Source organism: Podarcis erhardii (genome assembly GCF_964252035.2).
Source record: "Podarcis erhardii genome assembly, chromosome: 4".
Classification (NCBI taxonomy): domain Eukaryota; kingdom Metazoa; phylum Chordata; class Lepidosauria; order Squamata; family Lacertidae; genus Podarcis; species Podarcis erhardii.
Window position 1 is genome coordinate 33,928,540 of NC_138508.1, and position 25,591 is coordinate 33,954,130.

The 25,591-nt window shown below is 40.9% G+C and overlaps 1 protein-coding gene across 3 annotated transcripts; it reads right to left on the minus strand.

The window, feature by feature from the left end:
• Nucleotides 1-3,271: 3,271 nt before the first annotated feature.
• QTRT2 (queuine tRNA-ribosyltransferase accessory subunit 2) lies at nt 3,272-25,542 on the minus strand. 3 transcript variants are annotated; one of them, XM_081859745.1, is made up of 9 exons: nt 25,458-25,542; nt 23,141-23,354; nt 22,174-22,229; nt 20,086-20,162; nt 16,149-16,358; nt 15,146-15,345; nt 9,760-9,911; nt 7,477-7,594; nt 3,272-5,268 (listed from the first exon to the last, which is right to left on the minus strand). In XM_081859745.1, the coding sequence occupies exons 2-9, from the start codon at nt 23,344-23,346 to the stop codon at nt 5,037-5,039; spliced, it is 1,251 nt and encodes a 416-aa protein (XP_081715871.1). In that variant the 5' UTR covers nt 23,347-23,354; nt 25,458-25,542; the 3' UTR covers nt 3,272-5,036. The 3 variants fall into 3 exon arrangements, with proteins under 3 accessions (XP_081715871.1, XP_081715872.1, XP_081715870.1); XM_081859746.1 differs by having other exon boundaries at nt 23,141-23,318; nt 25,458-25,513; XM_081859744.1 differs by lacking the exon at nt 25,458-25,542 and adding an exon at nt 25,168-25,437.
• Nucleotides 25,543-25,591: the final 49 nt, after the last annotated feature.

The following is a 25,591-nucleotide window of genomic DNA, read 5'->3' on the forward strand; positions in this document are numbered from 1 at the left end:
TGCAAGTAGATAGATAGGTACCACTCCAGCGGGAAGGTAAAAGGCGTTTCCGTGCGCTGCTCTGGTTCGCCAGAGGCGGCTTAGTCATGCCGGCCACATGACTGTACGCCAGCTCCCTCGGCCAATAAAGCGAGATGAGCACCGCAACCCCAGAGTCAGCCACGACTGGACCTAATGGTCAGGGGTCCCTTTACCTTTACCTATAAACTATGGAATTAACTTCTTCAAGAGATAGAGAAGGCCACCAACTTTCTTTATAAGGGGATTAGACATATTCATGGGCCTAACCGTCTGTAAGGATTACATTTCTTTCACTAGGAAAGCTTTCTGTCACAGATCAGGATGGGGGGGGGATACTATAACTAGTGTTGGGTAACAGGGAAAAATTGGGGATGCTGTTGGTATACCAACAAGCTGGAGTCCCTATAGATGCATGGGTCCTGGGTCTGGGAAATGGGTCGGTTGCTTGTTCTGGATAGGGTTGCGCTCCTTCTGAATGAATAGATGTGCAGTTTGGGGGTGCTTTTTGATCACTAGATGCTCTCACATCTTCAGTGTGTAGGAGTGCCTTTTACTAGCTTCAGATGGTATGCCAACAGCTACGACCACACCTGGATAGAGACACCTTGGCAACAGCTGTTTGTGCATCAGTAATCTCTAGACTTGAATTTTGTAATGTACTTTGCATGGAGCGCTGAATGATCTAGAAGCTGCAGCTAGCTTAAAACACCATTGCTAAATTGCTCTCTGGGGAAACTATTGACAATGGAACACCTACGTTGAAAACATTGCACAGGCTACCAATTTGCTACCAAGCTAGGTTCAAGGTTTTAGTGATGTATAAACCATCACATGGTTCCAGATCTGAGAAGCTGCCTCTTTCCCTATATCCCACGCCTGTTACTAAGATCTGCAGATGAATTTATGTTGATAATACCACACGCCTCTGCAGTGAAATATGCTGCTGTTCAAGCATGTACTTTCAGCACGGTGTCACTTGTTCTCTGAAACTCCCTTTAGAAGTGAAGCGAGCCTCATTGTTGTTGTTTTCTACATCTGTTGAAAACCTTCTTTTCATCCCAAGTATTCCTTTCTAATTTAGTCTATTTTATTTCTGCAGTAAATAGGTACTGATGTTTCTAACACTGCTTTATTATCATCAGTTTAATTATTTATATTTCATTTCTATATTCTGCTTGGGTGTTCCTTGATTATAAAGCAGTTTATAAATCTGAAATAAATGATGATAATAATAATAATGATAATAATAAACTACAGAAGTATTTATAAGCTGTCTTATGGAACACAGCCCACCCAAGGCAACTCATTGGATCAAATGCAATGTAATAACAGCCATAAAACTAAGAACCAACAACAGCAATAGAAACAGCCATTTAAAAACATTTTGAAATGTAGGCTCACTAAAATAATTAAAAATAATGTAATACAACAGCAATATCAAAACTCAAGAACTCTCCCTTCACAGTCAGCTCATAATAAAGGCCTCAATTATTAAAGGCAATCTAGAAGAGTTGTGTTAGATATCCATTGCTATCTGAAATTTAATTAGTCTAGACAACACACAGAATATAGAAATCACAGTCCCTGTCTGGCAGGCTTACTCAGATAACTTTGTGTCTTAGTCAAGAGTTCAATGCCACTGAGCCAAAGGAAGCTGAATCAAAATAATGAGGTCTAGTAATTTGGGAGCATTAGAGAAAGCTGATTTCCCCAATTCATTCTGGTTTGCGGCCTTGCAATTCGCTTTAAGCCTGTTTTCATGTTGCGCTTTAATGTGCCCTGGGACCCTGCAGTGATAAATAAATAAATAATATTGTGCCCACTGTCAGAATCAGGTAATGAACATATAATGGGAACACTACAAAATAGCTAGGGAAAGTTTGTTTAAGCATTACCTGCCCTAGGATATCTGTTCCAAGCATAAGGCTTTATGAAATTCAAAGCATAGAAAGAAACAGTCACAAGCACCCAATAAGTCAGCAATTATCAGTGTACATTCTAGCAACTTTTAGCTAGTAACAGCAGAAGTCAGCAGGTGAAGCATTAACACCACCTGTTAATTAAAAGATATAGAGATAGTCTACGGGAAAGGCTGGGAATGCTTGTGCCACAGTTGTGAATTTACCCAAAGAACATGTCTGAAGTCTGGTTACTGTCTTCTCAAGTCAGACAGGTCAGGGACATAGCCCTTCTCACACATATACCAATGCTAAGAACGTAGCATCATTAGGAAATTTTATACAAAAGCTTCATTTAAAAATTTGAGAGAATTTAAAATTGCAATTAAGAGTACAATCTTATTATTGATAGTAATCTGAAACATACCTGCTTGTTTAATAACAAAGTAAGAATGGCTCATCTCTTAAGAAAAGCTTCTAAGTGCCCCCACAAAGATGCTAATTTTATTAATTAGAAATGATTCATGAAGTTGCATGACAGAAGTGATGTTTAGCATACAGTTTCTAAAGCCATGCTTAGTGGTAGTGTAAGCCTGACATTTTTATGAATTTTTTTCAAGTGGCCTTGAATGTATACAATGAATGTATGATGCCATATTATACCCTTAGTCCATTTTGCCTGGTTTGGTCCACCCTCCAAGGTTTCAGGAAGAGGGGCTTTTCCCAGTCCTGCTTCTGGAGATCCTTTTAACCAGAAATATGAGAAACTGTTACTTGGGATATTTCATATGCCAAGTGTGTGTTCTAAGCATGGAGCCATGATTCCTCCTCCAGCAGGCACTAGGTAATAGCCTCCATGCCATCCTAATCTGATTGCTTGGCAACCCTGTAAATACCACTGAGATCTTGGTTAACAAGCAGTAAGAAAAAATAAGTATGTCAAGCGTCCCACCATGAAAAGTCTGAATTACCTTTTTAAACTGAGAAAGGACAAGTCTGAGCTGAAGTCCTGTAAAAGCCACCTTTTGCACATCTGCTTTAAGCAAACCAGCCATGCATTTCCTTCCTAAATGTATGAAGCGCTTTCATGTGTCTCCACAAACATCACTCCATTCTGGGAGAAGGAAGAAAGAAGTGTAGCAAGCTTTATCCATACCTGCTTTAGGAGAGTTGACGAAAAAGGAAAAGCAGCCTGTGAAACACAAGACCATGGTAAACCGTGTACCTTTAAGAATTTGGGGATGGAATATTCAAGAGCCAATTAAATCAAAGCACACCGATCCACATTCAAAACATCCTGATTCAGATAAACAACCCACTGAAAGAAGAGGCTGAATCGATAATGACAAAAATAAAAAAAAGATTTGTTTATTATTAAAAGATTTTGATAGTTGCAGTTAGCAAAAGACAGAAGTTTAGCACCTCCCCCACTTTCCAATTCAACATGGCAGTGTTTTTTTGTTTAATAGGAATTTATTTGGGTTTTCAGATTAAAATTTTACAGTGAGATATCCAACATACATAAAAACAAGATTCTGCGTAATCTCTTGGAATTCCCTCCTCTCCTTTGTGGGTCCTACTGTTAATCATTTTGTCCTGCATCTTTTATAATGATTCAAATATTTTCTCTCTCCATTGCATCCAAAATTCACCATTAAACTACAAGTGATATTCCAATCCTACTAACAATTTTAGGTATTTACAATTGTCTTTAAGTTATAAATTTTCCCCATTCTTTATTAAAATGCTGGTCTTCCTGATTTCTGATTCTTCTGATCATTTTAGTCATTTCAGCATAATCCATCAACTTGATCTGCCATTCTTCTCTGGTCAGCATGGCAGTATCCTTTCTTGGAGATCTAACAATATGTGATGGATCAGATTCCAATCACCTGCCTTAGAAAATGGTCACCACTGTAAGCTCTGGCAGAGAGGGGGGTGAGGGTCTAGATTCAGTCCTCCCATTCTTTCACACAAGCACTTAGTTTTTGCAAAGCTGATTACACTGCTGAGGGAACACACCCTGATCTTTCATGCATAGTAGCAGGACCATAGGCAAAGATCTCCAGATAAGACCCCATGTGTTTCAATGCCTATGCTCTTCTATGCAACAGCCTTACCCAGAAGTAATACAAAAATATGTACAAGTGTCTTACTGATGTTTCTCATGAATAATAATAATAATAATAATAATAATAATAATACGTTTAAATACTCCACTCAATAAAAAAGCACAATTGAACTCAAGAAGATACAGAAGCCCAACATGTGTTGGCACCCATGTCCTCTGTTATCCTCAAAGCACTACCACACATTGTGCAGCTACATTAATCAAGGCATGCCCCTTGCCAGCCACAAATCAGGGAGGGAGAATGGAATCTGCAAGAGGAAAATTGTTAAAAGCGTATTAAAAACCATGAAGATAGAACAGCTGTTGTTCTGGGGACTTTTTATCAAAACCGTGGAGTGAAACAGACAAGCCATAGTGCAGGGTAAGGGTTCTGCACTGTGTAAGTCTATGAAATACTTGTGGGGATTGGTCCCACTTGCAAAACATTACCTGTGTGCCCAGCAAGCCAGAGGTCAAAGAGGTGCAAAGAGTCATTTTTTCTATGTTTCATCTTCTTCCCATAGGCATTTTAAATAAAAGCCCAAATGGGCTGATATTAACTGGTTATGAGGATGAAGTCAGAGCCCACAATGCAAGCTGACATTTTAAACATGATTCATGTGACAGTTTATATTCTTTTCTTCAGCTCTAGTGCTCTTAGGATTCCTGAGGATTACAGACACAAGTCATGATGATAAACATAATGAATGGGTATCTCTAGAAATGTGATCTCCTTTGTTTTCTTGTTCCTTTAACCCAGAGGTAGTCAAGGTAGTGTCCTGAGGATGTTGTTGGGATGCCAGCTCCCATCAGCATGGTCAATGGTAGGGATGCTGGAAGTTGTAGTCCAACAACATCAGGCTGTCCTTGCTATAACTGATTGGCTAATGGGGAAAAGATTCCAGAAGGCTTGGGCTTCAGATGACATGAGATTAATGGTAGCCAAAATATGGAGCTTGTTGCTTCATGGGTTCTTTTCTCCGTGTACTATTTATGTATTTCTAGCCTCAAGGTGCTTGCATGCTGACAATCTCTCTCAATCGATCCAGCTGGTCTTCTTTCAGAGCATCTCGCACAGAACAGAAGAAACCGAAATAGTGCTGAAAGTTATGCATCATAAGCAGCACACCAGCTAGCAACTCTTTGGTCTCAAGAAGGTGATGAACGTAGGCACGACTATGATTCTGGCAGCAGTAGCACAAGCATCCATTCACTAAAGGGCCAAAGTCATCCTGGTACCTAAGTAAGAAAATGAGCAGATATTAACGCTAAATAAAAATAAAAATAAAGCAAGCCTCCCACAATTAAAAAAAACCCTACACATTGGGCACAATGAGGCAGCCACTAATCACTCATTGTGAGACGCTGTCTGATTGCAAAGCAAAAAGTATTCTATACGCAGAGTGCACTGCAAAGAATAAGAGGGCAGATTCTTGTCCCAAGGGGCTAACAATCGAAAAAGCACCAGTATATTCTATGGAAACTAAAGATGGAGTTATCACCTGGGTGTCAAAGTATATTTCTAATACCAGCTAGCAGATGAGTTGTCAGGGTGGGTGTAGGGATTCTCAGCTGGAATGCTATGGAGCCTGACAATGAATACTGCCTTGCCCCACCCTAACCTGAAACGTAATGGCTATGGTTTCAATTACTATGGCAGGATGAACTTTCAAGGTGAATGGCAGACTCATCCTTTTCTTCATCAAGATAATGCTGTTATCTATCTGCTCTCTGCATTCCATTACAGGACACAGCAGGAGACCCATACACCACAATAATAAGGCAGAGAGCTACAGAAGTGCCACCTTGGCAAGAGGCACCCTGGAGCTTTGCTGTCAACAAAAACTTAGAAGCCCAATAATTTCTGGTGTGGGTGGACAGCCAAGAGTGTTCAAGTTCCTTTACGGTTTGATAGTTTTCACAAAATATAAGTTAATCCCTCTAGCCTGTCCCAAGCACAGCATGAAAAATGAAGGCAATCATAATTTCTATTTAATTTTTAAAATGTTGACAAGAAATTAATTTTCCCTGCACTAAATAGAGCCAGGATGTGCATACAGATGTGGAAAGCATCAAAAGCATTTAGTAACATATCTGCTAAAAGAGATGTATTTTTTCAACATTTTTTCCAACTCAAGGGGACGTAAGTTTGCTATACAATCATTGGTTTTAGAATGTATACATCTGTGGTATTCTGGATGTTTTCTAACCATTGGCCACCTGTAACATCATGTGCCAATCATGGCTCCTGTAATGCCTGTTCCTAAGCTCTTTGAATATGAGCAGACTTGAGGGCCAAAGAATGGTGAGAAAAGGGAGTGAGAGTCAGTTAAGGAAATATGATTGGTACAAGGGCATGAAGGGGATAGGGGAAATAATCGACAAGGAGCACAAGAGAGTGATGAAAAGCTGAATACCTGGCAAAGAAGGAAAAGGAAAGAATAGAAGGAAGCGGTTAGAAAGTAAAGCAAACTCTGACAAGTTGAAAGATATCAGGTATCAGAAACTGCTACCCTAAGAGCAGCACTGGCAGCTAAGCTAGCCTGTACTGTGGTGCTGATATTTTAGCAGGGTGGGGTAGAACTTGTCCTTTTTGCTGTGTTCGTGGATGAGCATTTTAGGAATTTTTTATTACGTACTTTTTGTTAATTTCTTAGCTTTTAATTAATTTTATCTGTTTGTATTTTATCTTGTGAAGTTGCTTTGATATGTTTTTATTAAGTGCATAACAAATGATAATAATGATAATGATCTCATCTGATATTGCTGACTCATCTACCCAGGAAACTGAGTAGTAATAATAATAATAATTTATTATTTATACCCCTCCCATCTGGCTGGGCTTCCCACAAAATATTAAAATACAGTAATGCATCAAACAATAAAAGCTTCCCTAAACAGGGCTGCCTTCAGATGTCTTCTAAAAGTCTGGTAGTAGTTGTTCTCTTTCACATCTGGTGGGAGGGCGTTTCACAGGGCGGGTGCCACTACCAAGAAGGCCCTCTGCCTGGTTCCCTGTAACCAGGATTAGTTTGGCGTTTGGACATTGTGGGGTGGTTATTGATTAATTGTTATAATTGTCCATTTATTGGTTGAGATACAGTAATACTAGCATGTACGTTTGACACTTGAGTGATTTCAGTCTGCTGTTTCTCATTCCCAATAGCAAAACCTCCGAACAGTGGAATACTTGAGTTACTTATTGCGTAAACTTAAATGGACTCAGAACTTTGCCAACAAGAGCATATTTACTTAGAACGAGTCCCACCATGTTCAGTAGGGTTTATTTCCAGGTAAATGCAGAACTTCTCCCTTAAGCAACAAGACAAGTAGTCTATTGCAGAAGCTGACATTTCAAACTAAACCCTTAAAACAACATACCTTTTTTCTTTTAAATTTATTTCAAATGAAGCTGACATTTCAAACTAAACCCTTAAAACAACATACCTTTTTTCTTTTAAATTTATTTCAAATGAAGCAATTTCTTGAGCTCTGTGGATTGTTTCATTGTCTGTTTTTTCATCTTCTTTTCTCTTTGTATCTTTTTGCCCTTTCTCTTTTAAGACTGCAATGAAGCACAAAGTATTTCATTAATAAGGTTAAATAAATACTTAAAAAATCCTGTCTCAAACACTTCAAGAAGACTCTCTCATTAAAACCCACATGGGCATTTAAAATGTTTAAAAGATAATCATGATATAGTAGAGGCAGTAAAAAAAAAGTGACAAGACTTTAGAGGTAGAAGGGAGCCAACTAATCTGATGGGGACTTGAAGCTCAAATTGCTGCATTTTCATTGCTGTTGCTCAGCTGCCTTCCCTTTCCCATTCTTAAATAACCATAAAATTCAATCCTGCCTGAACTGCATTTTGCACACTGTGAGGTCACCAAATTCAATAGCTTGTTTTTATTTGGATGGAGTTCACAAGTGACCTGCATCTGATCCACACTCCACATCTGACCTGACAGCCTGACAGCTTCTTGAAAGAATTTCAATCAGAATGTTTAGACTGTCACAGTAGTAAAGAGAGACTCATAAGGATACCATCTGTAAGTTCTCAGCACACTGAAATGTTCATAAAATCACTGGGGTGGAGAAATGGGTCTATGATGCATGTGAAGCCTATTCATCCTTTGGAAATTCTGAATGGAAACCAGGTATTGTTGTGGGTTTATTTCTTTTATAAATAAAAGACTATCTTCTATTTCCAGACAAGTTACCAGGAAGCACAGAGAGACTCTAAAGCTTCTTATTCAATGAGAAAAAGGAGCAGAGTGTTTCCCCTTTGCACCTTTAATTCTGTATGACTTGTCATTTTGTAAGTAAGGTTTCTGGAAAATGTGATAAAAGATATACTTGTCTGCTCAAAGTTGCCAAAGCATGAAACAAACCCTCAACCCTGAACCCATTAAGAAAGCCATCTGCTGCTCCTTTTTGGGCCTACATTTTCACACTTGCCCTGTCTGTGAATGACAGCCCTGTTTGAAATCTTTTGATTAAGAAAAAGTACAGTCCCTAAACGTCCTTCATAATCTAAGGAACTTCTGTTTTGATGGAAACAAAACAACACAACATACAAGCAAGTTTAATAACATATGCAACCTTTTAGGGAGGGCAGTACAGGATTCCTTTTGGTGTACTGAGCTCCCCGTTGCACCAAGGATTCCCTGCCTGAGCTGCTTCAGGTTGTGGTGGATGTGCTCCTGGAGACACCTACTTTGGTTGTCCTGGGGGATTTTAAGACCCATGCCAACACAAACTTACTAGAGGCTGCTCGGGACTTTGTGGAAAGCATGGCCTCCATGGGGCTGTCCCTGAATAAGTTTGGCCCAACTCATAACCACGGACATGCCTTAGACCTGGTGTTTACCTCTATGGATGTTGGTGATCTGACACTAAGTAAAAGCGAAACAAAAGAAGTGCCAGGGTCAGATCACTTCCTGGTGCAACTGGACTTCTCTGTGACCCTTCCCCTCTGCAGGGAGGTGGGACCAATTCGGATGGTCCACTCCAGCCACTTAATGGATCCATGGCTTCCAGAGAGTGGTACAGGATGTTTTATCCCATGTTGATGGCCTTTCAGCTGATTCCCTGGTGGCCTACTGGAATGCAGAGTTAACCAGGGCTATTTACTGTCTGGGAAACCTAGCCAGATGGGTGGGGTATAAATAATAAATTTTATTATTATCATCATCATCCTATTTTTAAAAGACACCTGAAGGTAGCCCTGTTTAGGGAAGTTTTTAATATTTAATGCTATATTGTTTTTAACACTCGATTGGGAGCCGTCCAGAGTGGCTGGGGAAACTCAGCCAGATGGGCGGGGTATAAATAAATAAATAAATAAATAATAAGCAAGGTGAAGCCGAAAAAGAGCTCCTTAAAGTCATGGTTTGATTTCTTCATTACTAGTTGGATGAGACTGAAGAGAAGAATTACTGTAATTTTCCACTGCAAAACACTAACTATCCTAAGCCTCAGTAACATATATAGACTATAAGGAACACTATACCTAATAAAAAATAGTGGTCTCAACTACAACATCAAACTTCATCTGAAAATAGCATTTCTTTTGTTATAACCAGTTTATTGTTTTTCTGATGTCAAATGAGGTACAGATAATAAGGAGGTGATTAATAGTGCAGTACTGTGTGTATCTGTTTCTAAGAACTAAAAAAGTAATGCAACTATTCCAGAATTCACACAAAAGAAGTCCATTAAGACAAATACCTGCTGTTTCAGGATCTGGTTTATAATTATAGCTGAAGGACAAAGCACTGCCCCGCTCTGTCACTTGGTAAGGGAAAGAACTCTCAAAAACATCTACGCCTCTCTCAATGCAGTCCAGCACCTCATCTGGCCTGCCAATTCCATGAATCAGTCTGCAGAAGACATAGCGGCAAAGGTTGTTTAGTTTATTGTAATCTATTAATTACACACACACACACACACACTCCCCCCCCCCAATTTTACCTTAAAATTCCAAGAGGGTTCCCTTTAAAAGAACAAAATTCATTTACAATAAACAATATTTATAATAAATACAGTCAATTTCAAATAACCAGCTTTTGGGGTATTGAATAAAACACTTTCAAAAAAGGCTGTCAGAACATAAGAGGAGCCCTGCTGGATCAAGCCAAAGGGCCATCTGGCCCAGCATCCTGTTAACATAGTGGACAACTAGATGCTTATAGGAAGCCCAAAAAGCAGAAGAGTACAATGGCACTTTCAGCACCTTGCATGAACAGGCATATCGCTTCCAAATGCCTGTAGGGTTAGTTCAGTGAATTTCATTAAAGAGCTTCTTCCAAAATCCCTGGAGCCACCCTCAAAAAGCCATTGCCTTGAATTCAATAACAGATGTAGAGAGGCCCAAGAGCTTTACCTCCCTGACATATCTTAATGATGAATTTTATTTATTTATAAAACATAAATGTAGAAGTCTCTCAGTGTTCTACATTAAAACTAAAAGATAAGCATTCAATAAAATTTCCTAGGCTACATAAAAAGGATATAAGACCAAAATGCAACTGTATATCACAAATAAAACTCAGCAGTGTACAAAGCAAACAATTAAAAATTAAAAGTCAGAATCCAGGTAAATAAGAGTATTCTGGAGTGTGGGTGCCGTCACCAAGAAGTCCTGCTTCCCCAATGCCACCAAGTGATTATCTGCTGGTTACTGAAGGACCAGCAGGGTTTCTGCATATCGTAAAGATTGGCTTAGTCTGTATCAGGGGAAGTAGTCTGCCTGGTATCCTGGTCCCAAGTTGTTTCAATGGGCTCTAAATGTCAGCAGCAAAACCTTGAACCTGGCTTGATAGCTAATAAGTCTGTGTGGAGGCTTTGGCTTTGCAAAATCATCACAGCAGAAAGAAGAAACATGGACAGACCTTTTTAAGCTATGCAAAACCCAAACTATTATTATTATTATTATTATTATTATTATTATTATTATTATTATTTATACCCCACCCATCTGGCTGGGTTTCCCCAGCCACTCGGTGCTGCTTCCAACAAAATATTAAAATACAATAGTCCTTCAGATATTAAAAGCTTCCCTAAACAGGGCTGCCTTCAGATGTCTTCTAAAAGTCTGGTAGTTGTTTTTTCCTTTGACATCTGGTGGCAGGGTGTTCCACAAGGCAGGTGCCATTACCAAGAAGGCCCTCTACCTGGTTCCCTGTAACTTCGCTTCTCGCGGTGAGGGAACCACCAGAAGGCCCTCGGCGCTGGACCTGTGTCCGGGCAGAACGATGGGGGGGGGGGAGATGCTCCTTCAGGTATGCTGGACCTTCAGGTATACTGTTTAGGCCTTTATAGGTTGGCAGCAACATCCTGAACAGAGCAGCTAACAGACTGGCTGAATATGCTAAATAGATTTATTGATATTTTTAATCCACACATTTTTTTAGAAGGGGGCAAGGTACAACATATATTATCTTCTGTTTGCAACACGTTCAATATATTAAAAGCGCATTTCAAATTAACTTGCACCCCAACAATTCAAAGGTACTTTTTCTTTGAGCAGTCGTTCATTTAATTCAAGACCAGCATTTAAAGTTTACTAAGTCACTTTCCCTAGACACACTTGGATTGATAAGAATTATCACGACTACTGTTTATCATTCTGCAGCACCTTTCATAGTCCAAAATGCTTTGCAATTTTTATCCTAATCATTTGAGTTCACATGCTAATATTTGAGCTGCGGGCTAGTATGCTTTGTCTTAGCTCAGGATACAGTTGGTTCTCCCTTTCAGGTGGAGATGGGGAAAACAGTCGCAAAGTGTAAACTTCAATTAGCACATAGCAGTTTGACTGATCTGTGAAATCTGTGAAGATTCTTTTTCACAGAGCTTTTCATTCAGTGCATATAGCACTGTAGGTGTTCCAATTAAAAAACCGGATCTTATATGAGGCAATCAGAGGGATACAGTGCACCAGCAGAGGAGTAAAAGAGCTTGCTCATTCTTTTTCAGAGTGATACCCATGTCCCCAGGTGTGGTTAATACAGGAATATGCCTGAAAATAGGACTGAAATCTATAACATGTATGGTTTGGGCACTGCTGTTTTCCAGAAGTAATAAAGTCTGCTTTGGCTTTCAGGAAGTCAGTAAGCACTCTGAGATCTGTCAAGATTTATACAGAAATACATGGCTGAAGGATGTTCTCTATAATATAATGGAACAGGGAATTTCTCCACTGGAACTTTTATCTTCAGGTGAAATGAAGGCAAAACCAGTATTGTTTCAAATAGTAATACAAATAGTCAAAATTTGATAAGTGAGAATCTAAATTCTGTTCTCCTTCCTTTTCAGCATTAAATCCAATTGGGAGAAAAAGTAAAAACTATTTAAGAGTTCTAAATACCTATAAATATTGGATTCACATTAAGTTTGTTCATATGAGTGGGTTACCTTCTACTCAGTTATAGAGGAAATATAATAAAGAGCTTGCTGGCAGCTCTAGCGACCTGAAAATCATGTTACATCAGAGGAGATACTATTATTTGTTTCTCTATTTAGCTGATCTCTCCTGGATAGTGAAAATGCTGCAATTTCCCACACATGCTGATTTAAGGGGACGCAGGTGATGTTGTGGGTTAAACCACAGAGCCTAGGGCTTGCTGATCAGCAGGTCGGTGGTTCGAATCCCCGCGACGGGGTGAGCTCCTGTTGCTTGGTCCCAGCTCCTGCCCACCTAGCAGTTCGAAAGCACGTCAAAGTGCAAGTAGATAAATAGGTACTGCTCTGGCGGGAAGGTAAACGCCGTTTCCATGCGCTGCTCTGGTTCGCGAGAAGCGGCTTAGTCAGGGGTCCCTTTACCTTTACCTGGTTTAATTTCACATTGATTGATTGCTTTTGCTACAGTTGCCTCATGATTTAGAGCAGGGATGGGGGATGTGTGTCTCTCCAGATGTGGTTGGACTCCCACTTCCACCAGCTCAAGCCAGGATAGGCAACAGTCAGGAATAATGGGAGCTGTAGTTCAACAATATCTGGAGGGCCACAAATTTCGCATCCCTGGTTTACAAAACATCATTGTGAGTTTTTGTTTGTGTAAACTGGTCAGCAAACACAAAACACACATTCACTGATCTAAACCAAAAACCATTAAGTTAAAGTCGCTTTAGTTGTGTGTAACCTTAACCCAGTTAGTTTTAGCACTGACTGCAGGGTTGAATCCTTAGGGCCCTCTGTAGTAGGCAGTCCCAAACTGTTGGGAAATGGGAGCCAATAGTACTTCTTGGAGTCGAGGGCGCAAGTAAAATACACTTACTTTCCTTTTGGGACTTCTCTGGTTAAATAATATGCCCCCATCCCAAGAAAATATGAATTGCATTTCTGACATTTTGCACACATTCTCCTTCAAGCCATCCAGATCACATGAGCCTTCTTCACCAAAAGTAATTTTTTCCTAAAAGCATTTTGCCATTAGCCAGAGCTATAATATCCCCTTGGGGCTCAAAAATGCAGATGGAGTCACCCATGCTTAATATGCTATTATTAGTAATAGCAATGCTAGACTCCACAAATTCAGCTGGCAGCTTTGTCAAAAACTGGGGAGGTGTAGAAACAGCAGTTTTTCTCTCCCTCAGGAATAATGGCTGTGCTGACAATTGAACAAGTCAATCTAGGTCAATAAATTTAGCAGATGACTAGAAAAATGCACAGTACCATAATTGTCACTTTAGTAATGACTTTTTTGACCAGGCCATAGAAAACTTACAGCATGAGCTGAGTTTATTTTTATGCTCCCTGGAAAGGAAAATGCTATGTATTTAACATAGCTATTATACAAGCAATTAACATTTGAAGTTCCTTAACAACAATCTTTCTAACAGCAATCAAGGTTACTCCCAATTTAAAAACAACTTGATGTCTGTCAAAGTTTGACAGGCAGATTTTCTTCCTCTATCACTCCAGCCATCTCCATTCCAGGCTGAATGCAATAGTGAGAGGGGAGGGCAACTTTTTGCAGAGAAAGTTGACGCAGCTGGCAGGTAGGCATGGAAGGAATGTAGGGCTTGGGTAAGAAGAGGTGACAGTTGCTCTCTTTGCCCTGATTAGGAGTGACATCACACCTCTGCTGATTCCCCTGCCATTTTGTGCCTTCCACATTGTTTTTCTACTCTTTTAAGGTCCAGTTCTTCCTTCAATACTACTCAAACACAGCCCTTAAGGAGCAGAAAAATGCAGAACACAGCCACAAAATCTGTCACCTCTCTTGCAGTATTTTGCCAGTAATTTACAGACTTTTTTTTAAATCTCATTTGAAAGCTCTGCCTGTTTTCCAGTGCTGAAAACAGTTATCTCCCAATGGAAGAAAGAAGTTTATTAAAAGAATATACTGCCAAGGGATAGTTTTTGCATTTTTAATGATCCTGATAAGCTCTTGGGGTGATTTTCTTCCACAGCCAGCGGAGATAACAAAGTCGGTAGTACTCTGCTATTGCAATTCCCAATTGCAATGAAATGCTGATCTCCAAACCACAGGCAAACACAAAGCAACACTCCTCCACTTGCTTATTTTGAAAGCTTGAAACAAGACCACCAGAAAAAAAGACAGAAATTGTTCATTAGCAGTGGGGAGAGGTGCCCAAACTTCCTGCCATGAGACACTGAAAAGGGACACAATGTCTCTTGAATCATGATGAATTGTAGCCTAAATATATGTCAATCGCCAATTCCCCTCCAGCACTCAGAATTCCTCTCTCTGAAATATGCTAATTTCTATCTGCCTGCAAATCCCCTTTTGGCTCAGCTGTGACTTTATCTGCCTCACACCTGATATCAAAGGTTTCAATTTCCACTCTTTAAAATCAATATTCATGGTTGTTGCAATAATCTTACATAAACCGTTTTGTGAGATCCACCCAAAAAGTGGTACATAAACAAAAGATAACATGTACATCATAAGGTTCAGGGCAGGTAGGGAGGCCTGGAAGGCCTGATTAGATTCATGGCCTGAAATGCCCCACCCTTCCCATAATTTATGAAAAATTCATTTTCAACAGCAAATAAAAACAGTTGTGGTCTGGAGATATAATCAGCCAGGAACTTTCCAAGTATCTGCATTATACGGCTTTTGATCAAATTTACACTGTGGTCTGACCTGGGTTTATCTTCCGGTAACTCTGCTGTAACCACGGACAAGAGTTCCAGTTTGGTCTTCCAGGCCATGGAATTTCCTTGAAAGCCATCCAGCAAGAAGCCAGCTACCGGTCTCTTGGCAGTCTCTTTAGCAGATCGGAGCCTCTCTTCCAACACATCTCCACCTTCAACAACTCCAATTATCAAGCTCTGTTGCAATTCCTAGTTTGGAAGGAAGTTATAAATGTAAGAAAAATACACCCTTTGGCTGGAGAAGGTAAGTTAAGCCTGCAATCCTAACCCCTACTTGCCTGGAGGAAGCCCCACTAAATTCAACAGGAGTCCGTTCTGAATGGACATGGTTAGGATTACACAACTGACGACCCTGTTGCACCAGTCTTATTTGGGGCAGATACCAAAAAGAAAGAAAAAAGCCAGTGTGGAGTATAAGGGTTAAATGAATGAACTGGGACACAGAAAAAAATAATTACCATATCACTGTCCTTGTCCTTCCCCCCTTATCTTGACATCAGTTAACTTCATGGTACTTAAATGAGAGTTAAGTACACATAATGTAATAGCCTGAGACTCTGTTCCCAATATTTTAAGGCTGATTCTCCACCCTAGATTGGTACTTTTTAAGAAAAAGTCAATACTGGCTGTGGCAGATTGGTTTCCTACTGCCAAGGAACCATGGAGCTCCTGGCTACCACTACCTTATGAAGAACTATCAGAATAATAAAAGAACTTTTCACACTTGTTTTTTCCAACATAAGAGAAAAGCTCATTCCCCCGCTCCCAATTAAGTAAAGGCCTAAATGGCAGTGCAAATATCATTTTTGGGAAGCAGTTCTACACACTAGTGCCTCAATGTATTCACTAGAGCAGGGGAGAAGCTTTTTGACTATTCTGTCGATAAATATCAAACTTCAGAACTACTCTAGCTATTTTGCCAATATACCGTATGCTCCAAACCTCCCATGTTGTGGGAGACTTGAAATGGTTCAAAAAGATTTAGCTCTTACTGGAGATTTATCTTGCAACTGGAGGCACTCATCCAAAAAGGACAGGGATCGATCCACAGACTTCTTGGCCCTCTTCTTAGATATTCCTTCTCCAACCGTGTCTCCATCTGATAGACACTGGAACCAGTCTGGCTGAATAACGCGTTGGAGGGCCATGAAATTTGATGGTGTCATTTCTATGCGCCCTCCACTTCCCCATATAGAAACTGACTGTCAGAGACAAGCAAACAGAGAGAGTTTAAACAGGGAGATTAGGAGATAATCAGTGAGTGACAAAGATCTTGCTAATGGAACCATCTTCTCATGCACTTGGAAACTCAAGGCAAAACTGCACTTTATAAAGAACATTGATTGCTGTTAAGAATGGAAGTACTTCAAAGTCAAGTTTCTATTTCCTTTATGCTTAGTTCAAACTGCCCCATACCCTGACTTCAATATGTTCATTACTCGTTCCTGCCAGCAACAGCCAATGATGTGAAGCACAAGTAGAGAAATGTGCATTTTAATGACAGCACAACAAATGAACAGCTGAACCTAGACGCTTACAAAGAGAATGGAGCAGAACTAAGCCAAGAGCTGCTGTTTTTGGTGGTAGCTTCACATTCTCTGCATAGCTGTCAACCGTCCCTTACAGTGGTGCCCCGCAAGACGAATGCCTCGCAAGACGAAAAACTCGCTAGACGAAAGAGTTTTCTGTTTTTGAGGTGCTTCGCAAGACGAATTTCCCTATGGGCTTGCTTTGCAAGACGAAAACGTCTTGCGAGTTCTTGCGAGTTCTTTCCCTTTTCCCCCCCTTTTTCTAAGCTGCTAAGCTGCTAATCCGCTAATAGCCGTGCTTCGCAAGACGAAAAAACCGCTAGACAAAGAGACTCGTGGAACGAATTATTTTCGTCTTGCGAGGCACCACTGCATTTGGCGGGAAACTCCCTTATCCCAGCACCGTGTCCCGCTGCTGTCCCTTATTGATGATGTCCCTTAATTTTCCCGGGTTTCATGCTCGCCTGGCTCGGGAGGGAAGCAGCGGCTTGGGGTCCTCTGCCGTGAGTGAGAGCGTGCGCACGAGCTGCTATGTCTCCGTCTCTCCTTTCCCCCCCTCAGGGGCGCATTGTGAGGAGCCGGGTAAGCAAAATCCCTTATTTTGGCTGCTGATCCCTTATTTTCGAGGCTGCTGGTCCCTTATTTTCAAATCTGCAAGTTGACAGCTATGATTCTCTGTAAAGTGTCATTCCAACTTCTAAACTATGATCAGCAGATTTATCATCTGAAGGATGAGCATGTGATGCCTGTATCAAGTAATAACTTCCACATGGAAAGAACTGTCAGTAACAACACACCAAAGGCAGTTTTTTCAGCTCACATTAACATAGTGGTCTGGACCTTAAGTTCTCACTCTATGAACAGAAGGTGCATTCCATGGGCACAACTGTCCCATCATAATAGAATTTCCTTTTCTTGCACCCCTCCACATGGAGGTAGTGCACATCCAGCTGCCATAAGTTATGTCTATATACTTGCGTGATCAGCCTCTGAGATCTGCTCTAAACTCACCAAGAGAATTATAAAACTAATTAAGTTAACATTAGAAAGATGTGATAAGATGTAATGCCAAAATGTAGGAGGTGTCAAATGTGCACAGAGGAGGAATTATTCACCCAACATTTTGAAATATGGACTCTTCCCCACAGTAAAGAGATTTAGTTATTTGAAAAGATAACCCAAACTATCTTCCAGTTTGTTTGAGTGACTAAGGCTGCAAGCCTATATACACTTACACTGAACATCTTCTAAATTTCCACTTTCTCCCATCTTGATGACTTGACTGTCTGTGATCTTTATTCCTCTAGCTCTAGCAACAGAAGGTCTTATTCTCCCTCAAAGGACTCGTCCTTTGTCCCTTGCTACTCCATATACTTGGAACTACCACCTAGAACACCTGTGTGATGCCACCTCCCTTACTTCCCTCAAATCTCTCCTCAAAACCCATCTTTAAAAAAACAAACAAAAAAAAACCCTTCAGCACATCTCCCAGTTTCCATGCCCTTCTGTAACTGAGCCTAAATTTGATTAACTGGCTCAATAACACACTGCTTTCCTGTTGACCCCTAACTCCACACCTTCCCTGTGTTGAATTACAACATAAATTGCAAGCTCTTTGGGGCAAGGACTTGTATTCTATAGAGCGCCATGCAAACTGATAGTGCTATTTGATAATAATATGCTGTATTGCAGCAGCAGCATATAACCTTGTATTCTGACCCAGTGTTGGTGTTATTATGGATGATTATTCAATCACTGGGCCTCCCTGGTATCACGTAGACCCAAAAGGTTGAGTTATTAAAGCTGCCATCACTCAGGACATATTGCAAACCAAAGTCATCTGAAGATAATTAAATGCAGTGAATGCAGACTAGCAGTTGTACTGAGCAAGAGTTTACTGCTTTAGATCCATTTGCTGATTCTTAATTTCAAAATTAAGAGAGACACTCAATTAATTTAGGCTTTGAGACATCTGTTGAACAGATCAACAAGCATCTGCTCTCTTGGGCAATTACTCCAGCAATTACAAACTTTTCCATACAGGGAAAAAGAAAGTTATGTTTCTGTATTCATGACATCCTTCCAAAATCAGAATGCACTATATAGGCACGGGGAGTAGATTTGTACATTATATATAGAACGAGCACAATTCAAAGTGTTGGTGTTGACCTTTAAAGCCCTTAACGGCCTCGGCCAAGTATACCTGAAGGAGCGTCTCCACCCACATCGTTCTGCCCGGACGTTGAGGTCCAGCGCCAAGGGTCTTCTGGCGGTTCCATCATTGCAAGAAGCAAAGCTACAGGGAACCAGGCAGAGGGCCTTCTCGGTAGTGGTGCCCGTTCTGTGGAATGCCCTCCCATCAGATGTCAAAGCGATAAACAACTACCTGACATTCAGAAGACATCTTAAGGCAGCCCTGTTCAGGGAAGTTTTTAATGTGTGACATTTTAGTGTATTTTTGGTCTCTGTGGAAGCCGCCCAGAGTGGCTGGGGAAACCCAGCCAGATGGGCGGGGTACAAACAAACAAACAAACAAATAATATACCATACTTCTGTTCTAGGTCCTATAAAAAGGGTAGAAAGAACAATATGGATGTTGAACACCAGGCTTAATTTGGTTTGAAAATCAAGAAAGGAGTTGTGTTATTATATTATCAAAGTAGAAAATTTAAAAAGGAACACAGTCTTATGCTTATTGAACGGTTGTATATATAATTTGATTCCACAGACAAGAAACTGTGTTCCTGAAAATCTCACATTCAGACTTATTTAGCTGTTTGTTTCTAAATGAGGTTTCTAGTCCTCGTTGTGGCAACAGATGTGAAAATGTGCTGGTACTGGATGCAAAGGATTCTATAGGTCAGGCTTGCACACCTCTTTCGGTCATAGTTTCCTACCAATAATTATCTTCCTGCTACCATAATTCCTTGCCAAAAATAAAGCAAAATAAAAATTCTGAAACTGCCTCCCCCAACCTGCAAATATTCTACAGCTGTCACTACTCCCAAACAGTTCAATTGTAAGCATGTTTACTCAGAAGTAAGTCCCACTAAATTCAGTGAGATTTACTCCCAAGTGAAGTGCATATTGGATTGCAGCATGAAAATGCTAGAAGGAAAGATTGGAGCCGGCAGCCCAAGAGCTTCACTGCATTTGGCTCATTTGGGAAGCCACAATGGCTATGTTCTGCCTCCACTGTCTAATGCACTATGTCTCTGAATACCAATTGCTGAGAATCATAGAACGTTGTTGTGCTCATGTCCAGCTTTGGGGTTTCCCATAAGTATCTGGTTTGCCACTGTGAGATGCTGAACTAAATGGGCCACTGGCTTGATCCAGCAAGCTCTTGTTATGCTCATTTAAGTACTGAAATGTCAGAAAGTTCTTGTGTCTACCATACCTTGCAGTTGTTGTAACCAGGTGGGGAGCAGATTACTGGGTCATGGAGGGAACAGTATAGCACTGAATCTGGCATGCCTATGTATGGTTAAAAAAAAATAATTACCTTTTAATATACAAACTATGAAATCTGCACTGATAACTTTTGAATACTGTACATTGCTTATAAGCAAATGTGAGTGTATATAACTTATCATTTCTGAATAGAAAAACAACAGACAATTCATTTCCCCAGATACTATAATATTCTCCTGACCAGCTCTGTTCACCTTCCAGGAGAGAACGGGAGGGGAAGTGGCAGCTACAAAAGCTCAACTTCATAGTGGCATGTAGGCTCTGGATTTTGATTTGATTAATGCTCCTTGCAGTTAATACTGTGCTGACAAAATGACAGCTGACTTGCTCATCTTCTACGCAGATATCCTCAGGGGACCTGACCCTTGAGCCTCCTTGGCGATAAAACCACCCCCAGCCCAGAACAGAGCTTTAAAGGATAACAAACATAAAAATAAAAGAGTGAACTGCTGCAACAAGAAGAGAGTGAAAGCTAAAGTACAGCCTCAAAGTGTAGCTCATTTATTGCTTTCAGCGGTGATGTGAGGGCAGGGCTTTGGTGCAGCAGTCCAGATCCCCACTCAAAAGAACAAGTATGAAGGCCCCCAAACACAGTGGGGCTGGCCTACAACATTTTGATATAAATAAAGCTATGCATGTTGCTATCTAAAGGGGGGAAGGGGATAAGCTCAGTAAGCCCAGAATCTAAAGATACCTAAGTGCACCGCTGATTGCTTTCAAACATTTTTAATATAACAATGAGCAGAGTTTGCCAGAACTTTCTGAGAGAGGTCCTTCTGGCTAAAGATCCTTCTTGAAGTGTAGGGCAATTAAGATTCCCAGCTTAACTGCAATTCTGTCAGGCTTTGCTACCTAACTTTAATGCCTTACAAAACACTCCTGGGCTTTCTATCAAATTAAATATATGCTAAAGGCAGATCAGTGATCAACATGGTGCATAAGGTATTATTAGACAACTTTAAAAACCATTTAAAAAGTCTTAGACGTTCTACAAAAAGAAAGTCAGGGGTTTTATCCTTGTAGTTGACTAAAGATATGATGGCAGCGCATTCAAAACTCCCCAGATACACAATGTTTTCATATTCCATGACTGCTAAACTGATATTATTAATTCAATCTGACTTATGATTCCGAGAAACCTTTTGGTGCATATAGTGCTTTAAAATCTATTTCATAGTGTCCTCACTTCCTGGCAGGTTGACCAGTTGCAGTGGCCAACATATAGAAAATCAGTTGACCAATGTGTGAACACATAAACAAACAATAGCAAACTGGGTTTGCACTCATGTGCAACACTGATTCTGCCTGCAATAAGCTCCTTATACAAACATATAGCTATAACTTGCGAGCATCAATATCGTGGAATATAAAGGCACAGTGCAATCTAGTCTCTGCTTGTCAGTGGCTTACAGGACTATTATGCCTTAATCCAGGGGTTGCCAAACTTTCTGGATTAGTGGGCACATCTGTAATTTTGACAAAGTGCCATGCATGCCAGTCACAAAATGGCTGTTGTGGGAGTCGGGCACAACATATCTGCCATTATCGAAAAGTGCAAAAAACGAGCTAGGGCCACGAAATGGTAAAAGCATGCCCTCTCCAACAGCTGTCCCACCAATGGGAAAAAGGCACCTACATCAACCATCACCATGGTTTGCTCATAGAGAGATCTTTGCACATCTCCTTTATTCAGAACTGGTGGGTGGGTGTCCAATGAAATGTGGGCATGTTTAACACGGCATGCCCAATGCAGGAAAGGTTGAGCCAGTGCAAACAGGAACTGAGCAGGCACATCAGTCTTTGTGAATTGTGGATTTATGAGGGGATATTTACTAAAACCTTTCATGGGTGCCATAGGAGGTACTGATGGCACACTGCCATTTGTACATGCTGTGTTGGTGATCCTTGCCTAAATCAAATACATTCCATCCAACTTCAAATACAATTTCCAATACTGTACTGCATATTACATTCCATCTTCCAGCGTCCCACTGTATTATGGTAATACTATTACCTATGAACTTTCCAGTTCCTTCTTTATATTCCGCCAAGACCTCATGAAGTTCTACCCTGCAACCAAACAAAGAAACAAATTAGACCACTGGGAAACCCTTTTCAGTCCTGTGAATAAATCATTTTTAGAATTCTATGACTGAAGTAAAGTTTTGCTTTAAATGAGTATATAAGGGAACTCACACTACTGAATATAAAATGTTAACTGCATATAAACTGTCTATACAAGATATCCACAAAACACCAACAGGTGACTGACTGTTTAACTGTTACATCACATTGTCTTAAAACAGAGGTAGCTCTGGAAATGAGGTTTTCTCTTTATATATAGAAACGAGATTGAAAAATGGTAGGATTTGACCGGTCAAGTCAGTGGACATTCTTTCTCATTTCATTTAACCAAAGTAGCGGCCTGACTGGGAGGAAGGGAGAAAATTCCACTCAGTGATTGACTGGAGAGATGCCTTAGTTGCAAATAAAAGGGCAGTCTCAAGCCACAGTCAAGGCCAGAAAGTGGATCAGCAGTTGATTAGCTATTCAGCAAGTTGACTCATACAGGGTCACAGCGAATAAGCTTCCTGCTGTCAGGTGGTTAGAGGTAATACATAATCAGCTTTTAAGTGACCAATAACTGGTCATGCAATATTGCCCAAAGACTTAAAAGTCATTGTGTCATTCATGTCTGAGGTTGCAATCCTAAAGACACACTCGTCTATAGAGTTCAATGTTTACTACAGCTTAGATATGTACAATATTGCCCTGTTGGAATCCGATTCTATCACATCTGCAAGGACAAAAAACAACAACATTATGCAATCAAAGATACACTACAAAAGAAACATGATCTAGTGATGGATAGTCTGCCTTGGCCCTCATACAGCTGGATGAGCACAATTTAAGGTGCTGTTTTACACATAAAGGCCTAAATGACATAGACCCAAATTTTACCAGAAGAAAAATGCACTCACAACGCTGGAAGTGGAAGTTGTATAACTACAGGAATATCTTGCACCAACTGTAGATTGTCATGTGTCAGGTGTGGTGCTGATCCCATTTTGGTGTAAAGGAGACAACCTGGAATCTCCATACATTGAATCCCTTTCCTGCCAAGATTTGTCAGCGTGCCAAGACGACAGCCACCAACTACTTTGGAGAGGCAAAATTTCATCTTCATTAACACAACTGAAAAAGAGTAGCAAATTCACACAGGCATATTTATCATGCAATACTTGCAACTATGTGCAGGGATAGTTCAATAATAAAGAACATGCTTTGCATGCAAAAAGTCCCAGGTTCAACCCCAACATCTCCTGATAGGACTTGGGGGGGGGAAACCCTAGAGGGCTGCTGCCAGTCACTGTAGTGACAATCTTGAACTAGATAGATCAGTGGTCTGAGTAGGTATAAAGCATCTTTTTATTTCCCTAATTATCTAATTTTCACAATATCCATTTGGAAACCATTTGAACATCTATTTCCTCCTTTGTAAAAACAGTAGTCATATTAAACTACTAGGCATAAAGACAAAGATATTATCACTAGGAAATCCTTCTGAGTAACAGAAACAAATAAATGAGAAGTGTGCAAGAACACAGAATTGCATCTTAGAATGTTTGTTGTGAGATTCATTTTTCAAGCAAGAACCTACTTCATCATTTACTAAGTGCGAAGATGAAGAAGAAGAAGAGTTTGGATTTGATATGCCGCCTTTCACTCCCTTTAAGGAGTCTCAAAGCGGCTAACATTCTCCTTTCCCTTCCTCCCCCACAACAAACACTCTGTGAGGTGAGTGGGGCTGAGAGACTTCAAAGAAGTGTGACTGGCCCAAAGTCACCCAGCAGCTGCATGTGGAGGAGCAGAGACGCGAACCCGGTTCCCCAGATTACAAGACTACCGCTCTTAACCACTACACCACACTGGCTCTCCAGTTGACTAAGGGGTTAAGATGTATTATTTTGGTAGTGGACTGTGCTAAGGTTGATGTAAAAGGCCCACAAAACGTTGTTGAACGTCAGCTCCCATCAGTCCCAACCAGTCTTTGTCAATGATGGGAGCTGCAGTCCAACATTATCTGAAAGGTCACAAATAATAAACTGAAACAAACTATGGAGCACAAATACCCCTAAAGTAAGATCTGTGAGTTCCCACTTTGAATATTACATTAGCATTTCAAAGCACAAGTTATTCATATTTCTAAGTGAACTAGTTCAGTGGTAGCCAATGTGGTGCCCTCCGTTTTGGGGAGCTACAATTCCCATCATACTCAGACAACATGGCCAATGGCTAGGGATGATGGGAGTTTTAGTCCAAAAATTTGGATACCCCTGAACTACCTCCTAGGGCCGATGTCGGAGAGTCATGGCTAATCTCTCAATGTAATTTTCTGCTTCTAGAAGCAGATGTGAGGGTGGGAGGGAAAAAGAGAGAGAGATGGATTAGGGTCAGGGCACAGGAAGGAGTCCAACCATTTCCCTCATACTACAGCCCTAGTTCAAAGTTGCCTGTGGACATTTTAGCACAGAGATGGGGGAACATTACAAGCTTTTCTTTCCGTTATAGCAGCATTTATCTTCTTTTGATGACCTAAAGTTTTAGCTATTATGAAAGGGGAGGTACATCTTTCTGTCCACTTTATCTACATCAAACATTATTTTATGCACCTCTGTCTTCCCCACAACCTTTTCTTCAAAAAAGCCCTCAACACACACAGGATAGTCAGAAGTTCACTGCTTGCTGTAGTGCTTTAAGTGAAGGGAACACATAAGATGTCGGTGGTCGCACTGATTACTTGAAAAACTGCCTTTTCTTCACCTCCAAGTCCAGGAAGCAGCTGCTGCCACGTTCCGTGTGGTTCATATATTAATGTATACATATATTAATGTATACAGTGGGAAACATGCCACGTAAATGGATGGTACTTGTTAGGTGTCCACGTAGTAATAATAGCAGAGGATTCAAAAATGCAACATCAACACGGGCAGAATCCCAGACTCGCCTGCTTCAGGCAGCAGGGGAGGACGCTCCTCCAAATAAAAAGGAGGTCTCCTTGCGTGTAGGAAACCAGCCCTTCGGCTGAGCCCAGCTTTCTTCTCCCCGAGGCGCCCGTTTAATCCCCCACGAGGTGGAAGAGCCCCACACATTTAACGCCCACCACGCAATGAAATGAAGCGACTTGCAGTCCAGGACGGTACCCGCCGCCCTTATCCCAATTTAAACGAAACCAGAGGAGCTGCACCCGCTGGGCCACAAACGCTTCACTATCGCGCGCGAGCTCCCACTCGGTACCTCAGCTTAACTCCACGCGCCGGCCACTCGCTTCCGCCGCGGTCCTTCGCGCCCGGCTCACCAATCAAAGCGGGCTTTCGTCATCGCGAGGCGCCTGTTCTTGGGGAGGGTCCAGGAGCTGCGTCGCTGTTGCC

Excerpts from the sequence above, each read along its gene's own strand:
- QTRT2 (XM_081859744.1), bottom strand. The coding sequence starts at position 25,312 with ATGTGTGGGGCTCTTCCACCTCGTGGGGGATTAAACGGGCGCCTCGGG. Across the intron at positions 23,355-25,167 it reads TCCCCTGCTGCCTGAAGCAG|TTGTGTTAATGAAGATGAAA; the intron begins GCGAGTCTGGGA and ends ACTCTTTTTCAG. Across the intron at positions 22,230-23,140 it reads CAACTTCCACTTCCAGCGTT|GGTAGAACTTCATGAGGTCT; the intron begins GTGAGTGCATTT and ends GTTTGGTTGCAG.